The 6,000-nt window shown below is 34.4% G+C and overlaps 1 protein-coding gene across 6 annotated transcripts in view; it reads left to right on the forward strand.

The window, feature by feature from the left end:
* The window catches only part of UBE2D3 (ubiquitin conjugating enzyme E2 D3), a 28,813-nt gene extending 22,813 nt beyond the window's left edge, over window positions 1–6,000 (forward strand). For all 6 annotated transcript variants that reach the window (XM_032632457.1, XM_032632460.1, XM_032632461.1 and 3 more), the window contains exons 7-8: window positions 1,339–1,432; window positions 3,436–6,000. In XM_032632457.1, coding sequence (XP_032488348.1) covers window positions 1,339–1,432; window positions 3,436–3,481 — 140 coding nt within the window. In that variant the 3' untranslated portion in view covers window positions 3,482–6,000. The remainder of the gene's footprint in view (window positions 1–1,338; window positions 1,433–3,435) is intronic.

The following is a 6,000-nucleotide window of genomic DNA, read 5'->3' on the forward strand; positions in this document are numbered from 1 at the left end:
CAGCAGGCGGACTCTCAACTACTGCGCCACCAGGGAAGCCCCTGTTCATTTGTTTTTTAAGGCAGGACATCATAAAGCCTCTCATATGCTTGTACAGTGCTTTTGAATCTCCTTAAAGGGACTGTGTAGCATTCCCAAAATTTTATTTGATAGGAAATACTTTTTGCGGGGAGAAAGAAAAACAATTTGGGTGAATGCTGCTGTAATTCTTTTAAGTGAGGCATAATTTTAGGCCTATTTTTCACCCTCTTGGATACATTCAAGTTTCTTTTCAGATCAGGCTCTCTAAACACCAGATATCTGGTATTAAGAAAGCTTTAATACTAGGTTCCAGGTTATTTTTTTAACCATCGTTGGGAATGCACTGTAATACTGAATACTTTTTCTATAAACGTGGGTTTAGTTTTATATCTGCCCCCGCACTTGGGTTTAAAATTATATGTGCGATAATAATGTTGTTTTTTGACCACTTTAAGCTTTTATATCTTAAACTTTTATAAAAACCTTGCACAGTGTCTGGCACATAACAGACATTTAGAAGGAATTAGGTACATGTTCCATGATGCTTGGCATGATGCTTGGCATCTTTTAAGTTGATATTTTGAACAGGACAGGGTAAGAGCTAGAGTTGAAGGCCCACTTAGTAATAGATCTTGGCGTTGTTAAATTTAACCAGTACTTTTGTGATATGGTCTCTACCTTATAAATTCAGGAAGACAAAACATACAGTCAGTGGGGGCAGTTGTGAATTTCTGTGAAACTCCCTCGAGAGCAGGACAGAAAGTGGATTTTTTTATCATGGCAAACAGCTAAGAATAATACTGCACAGATGTTCCCCAGATATTTTTATTCAAGGTCCCCCCCACCCTGCAGAGTACCAAGAAACTCCAGTTACTTAAATTCTTATACCATTTTATTTTAAAAAGTAATACAGGGAATTCCCTGGTGGTCCAGTGATTAGAACTCTGCTACAGGGGGCACGGGTTCGATCCCTGGTTTGGAACTAAGGTCCCACATGGCTTGCAGCACGGCAAAAAAAAAAAAAAAGGTAATATAAACTAATATGGCATCATTTGACTGTCTTAGAACCCCTGATTTTGGCAGATTTTTATAGCTAATCAGTAAACTTGATGCCAGCAAAGATCTATTTTTAGTATTTCTTACCTACCAGGAACTTGTCTCCTATAAAGCAGAATCTCTGTAAAGCTTTGTCTTACAGAGGTTAAGATATAAACTAATAAAAATCTTTTGAAGATTGAGGTTTATAATACATGTTTTTAAATACTTGTATTTATCCAAATTCCTGATGATGGGTAACAGGCATTTGTTTTCTTCCAGTTCTTTTATCCATTTGTTCACTGCTATGTGATCCAAACCCAGATGACCCCCTAGTGCCAGAGATTGCACGGATCTATAAAACAGACAGAGATAAGTAAGTATGTACTAGTTTAAGAAAACAGTATAAAAAGTGGCTTTTCTTAATGAGTTAGGCTTATACTTTGCTGTAAGTCGTCAGGGCAACGCCAAGAAGACTTGATGCTTATATCTGGTAAGATGATAGTTGAAATGTGCAGAAAGCCAGTTACTGAAATGTGATTTTTTTTTTAATTACTAGGTTTTGGTTTATGTAGCAATAAATAGCCCATCTAAAAATGTTTTATTTTTCTAACATGTTCAACGTTTTGTCACTTTGTTTTGAGGAAGAAAGGTATTTTTTCTTCACCCCAATTATGTTTTTGAAAAAAAATATCGGTACTGTTGTAAAAATTTGGTCTAAATTTTTTATATATTGAATTCTTTATGTATGTACAACTTTACCATTATAACTTTTGTATGTTATAATTAATGCTAAGTATACTTGTTCAATTAGGTACAATAGGTTAGCAAGAGAGTGGACAGAGAAATACGCTATGTTGTAGGGTAAGAGGATCTGCACTCTATGGTGCGCTTATTCATGGTACTGCCAGCACTTGAGTGCTGCATGCGTTAAGGCACTGTATTAACTAACAAAAGGTAACAGATGTGGCAGTTTTCTGAAAACTGTACATTTAACTGCTTGATCTCTGTTTAGCGTGAAAGTATACCCAATAGTCATTATTGCTTGAGAGTATTTTTGCATGGCAAACCAGTTACCTAGCACCAGTAAGAAAAGAAAATTTTAGTTTCTTTTTCAAACTACTACAGTATTTAAATTTTAACTTTAAAATTGGTATATTTTAAACTTCAATACTATATGGAATGTGGTAACTTGGTTAAAATTTTGCCAAGAGATAACAATGTAAGGGAGAAACACTTTTAAGCCTCACCATCTATATACTAAATGTTCATTACTGACAAGCATGCATTAGTGTCAGCTATACTTTGTGGCTCCCCGTATGCTAAATAAAAACCTTTGTTTTAAAGTGCTGGCTTTACAAGAGGTATCCTTAAATGAAGTAACCATGAATTGGAGGAAAGAATTTTTATATGTTAAAGTTAGAAAAATGGTTGAATTATGTTTAGTTCTCGGTTTGAAATGAAGTTAGTTAATGTTTTATAGAGGTCAAACTGTAAATATAAATCAAAAGTTCTCCTATGCCCTTTTATATATTTGTTTCTTAAAGTTATCACTTCATTATTTGTTTGGGTAAGTGGCCTGTGGCATGGTTGTAATACAAGGAGAAATTGATAGCATTTTATCAGTATTAGTGATCTTCCTCAGTAATAAATAACCTTGCTCAGGTATGAATTACCTATTGCTCTTTTAAAACAAAGATGCCCCCAGTTGTACTCCAGAGTCTCATTCATCAGGTCTCAAGTGGGGCTTGTTAGCGCCAATCACCACACTTTAAAAGTAACACGTGGTTTTGATTAACACATGACACACCCACCTCATCTTGAAAATTACTGCTCTTTTATCACCTTACCCAGTGTCTTTTCTGCCTGTGCCGAAGTCTCAAAGGCATTTTCTCTTTTGGTAATATCCAGGGTCAAGTAACTTTTCAAAGTCTAGGATTCAGATAAAAATGTTTCAGTTCATTGTTTGGTCTGGCTTTAATGGAAATTGCTATAGATGTACAGAATCTGCTGTTCTGATGAATTGTAAAAAAAATTTTAAACGTTAAAATTTGTTGGAATGGATACTAGTTGTAGAGTTTCTAATAGAACATTAGCTCAGTGGTAGGAGACAGAAAAGGTCTTTGATTTTTGTTAGCCATTCTATGTTTTTATTAAAATACTACTTTCAGTGTATTAGGACATTGTATTGAAGCCTAAAGTTCTCGTTTCCTACATTGCTTTGAGTATCAGTGCTTTTTCTTCCTTGTTGGCTTTATTCTAATCATAGCCATTAAAGGTGACTCCCTGGTGAGTCTAGAGGTAAAATAGATTCTTTCCTTCCCTTTTAAGTATTAAAAATTATTTTAACTTTTTAAATAACATCTTTTTTATTTACAGGTACAACAGAATATCTCGGGAATGGACTCAGAAGTATGCCATGTGATGCTACCTTAAAGTCAGAATAACCTGCATTATAGCTGGAATAAACTTTAAATTACTGTTCCTTTTTTGATTTTCTTATCCGGCTGCTCCCCTATCAGACCTCATCTTTTTTAATTTTATTTTTTGTTTACCTCCCTCCATTCATTCACATGCTCATCTGAGAAGACTTAAGTTCTTCCAGCTTTGGACAATAACTGCTTTTAGAAACTGTAAAGTAGTTACAAGAGAACAGTTGCCCAAGATTCAGAATTTTTTAAAAAAATGGAGCATGTGTATTATGTGGCCAATGTCTTCACTCTAACTTGGTTATGAGACTAAAACCATTCCTCACTGCTCTAACATGCTGAAGAATCATCAGAGGGGGAGGGAGATGGATGCTCAGTTGCCACATCAAGGGAAGCAGCATTATTCTAGCAGCATCCATTCTTGTGTAAGCCTTCCACTGTTAGAGATTTGAGGTTACATGATATACTTTATGCTCATAACTGATGTGGCTGGAGAATTGGTATTGAATTTATAGCATCAGCAGAACAGAAAATGTGATGTATTTTATGCATGTCAATAAAGGAATGACCTGTTCTTGTTCTACAGAGAATGGAAATTGGAAGTCAAACACCCTTTGTATTCCAAAATAGGGTCTCAAACATTTTGTAATTTTCATTTAAATTGTTAGGAGGCTTGGAGCTATTAGTTAATCTATCTTCCAATACACTGTTTAATATAGCACTGAATAAATGATGCAAGTTGTCAATGGATGAGTGATCAACTAATAGCTCTGCTAGTAATTGATTTATTTTTCTTCAATAAAGTTGCATAAACCAATGAGTTAGCTGCCTGGATTAATCAGTATGGGAAACAATCTTTTGTAAATGCAAAGCTGTTTTTTGTATATACTGTTGGGATTTGCTTCATTGTTTGACATCAAATGATGATGTAAAGTTCTAGAGAGTGAATATTTTGCCATGTTCAGTTAAAAGTGTGCAGTCTGTTACAGGTTGACACATTGATTGACCTGATTTATGCAGAATTAATAAGCTATTCAGATAGTGTAGCTTTAGTATGCTGCACATAATACTGGCAGCCCGGGAGTTCATTGATGGACTTGGGACCCAGCAGTTTTGAAACGTGTATATGGAGTTTAAGAAATTTATTTTCCAGGTGCAACCCCTATCTAACTAAATTTTTTCTTCACCTTGTACACTTGACAGCTGAAAAAACCATAACATGGGAGTAATAATGGGTCAAAATTTACAAAATAAAGTACTGTTTTGGTGTGGGAGTTGTCATAAGGCTATGTTGAAGTGACTTAACTATGTGGGATATTGAGTTTTTTTTTTTTAATGGAGTGAGTATCCATTAAAATGAATTTGTTCAGCCATTTACATTAATGAGCATTTAAATGCAACAGATATCATTTCAGGTGACTTAACATGAATGAATAAAAGTCAATGCTATTGGATTATTTTTGTTTGACAAGTGCTATCTGTGCCACTTATTTAACTTCTGTAGTAACAAGGGCATTATCATTCTTCACCCTTCCTAATTCTGACCCTATAGTTTTATTACTTTTTCCTAGTTATTTTGATTTGTCCATTGCTTTCTTACAGTCCTGTATTCAATTTCTAGCACATCTGTGACTTTTCCACTTCCACATTTTTGCACTGCTTACACTTATGTGCAATCTTATTCCTTGTCTGCGCACAGATGTGGAAAGTTAGATATAAAATAAATGTTAAAGCTTGATTTTTATAAACATTTTAATATGTAGTTTGGACATGATTTATTGACTTAAGGTTCTTCTCTAAACTGAAAGTGAAATGCATGCCTTCCGAAGATGTTTTGGCTTTGTTAATTCTGTAATAAGCATTTCATTGAGAAATATCAATCCAGTTATACAATTTTCCAATGAGTGAATTTTTCGTTTTATCTTTTGCTTTAAAAATAACTCAAGGGTAGATGTCATACTGTTAAAACTGTTGGATTCAAAGTACAAATGAGAAATTAGTAACATACCTCTCCACAAGGTAAGAAACTTTTTTTGGCTCTATTTTTAGAATAAATACTGAGATTCCCTCAAAATAACAGCTTTTATAGTAGGCATATCATTTCTTAAAAGCCAACCACGAATAAAACATACTTGTCAGAGCTTCTGGATTCCTAATTGGCTTTCAAATTGACCTTTTTAGCCATAGACAGTCCTTAAGTGTTTATAGAGATGACTTCCTTAAACTATTGTCATAATGATTAGATGTGTCCAGTTCTCTGTATCTTTGACTTGATGCTTTCTATATTTCGTATGTCACTTCTAAGGGAATAAGCCATAAAGGCTTCTCCAGGTTTAAGAGAACAGTAATGTACCTGGAAAACCAACATTTTTGAATGTATGAACACTGGACTTGAGATCATCTGCAATGAAACCTTCAAAAGAATCCAAGAATTTGTCCTCCCCCGCCCCCATATATATTACTAGTGCCATGTATAGGACTGAAGTGATCGTTAGATTAAAAATTGATTTTGGTT

This window comes from Phocoena sinus, chromosome 5 (genome assembly GCF_008692025.1).
Source record: "Phocoena sinus isolate mPhoSin1 chromosome 5, mPhoSin1.pri, whole genome shotgun sequence".
NCBI classification, from domain to species: domain Eukaryota; kingdom Metazoa; phylum Chordata; class Mammalia; order Artiodactyla; family Phocoenidae; genus Phocoena; species Phocoena sinus.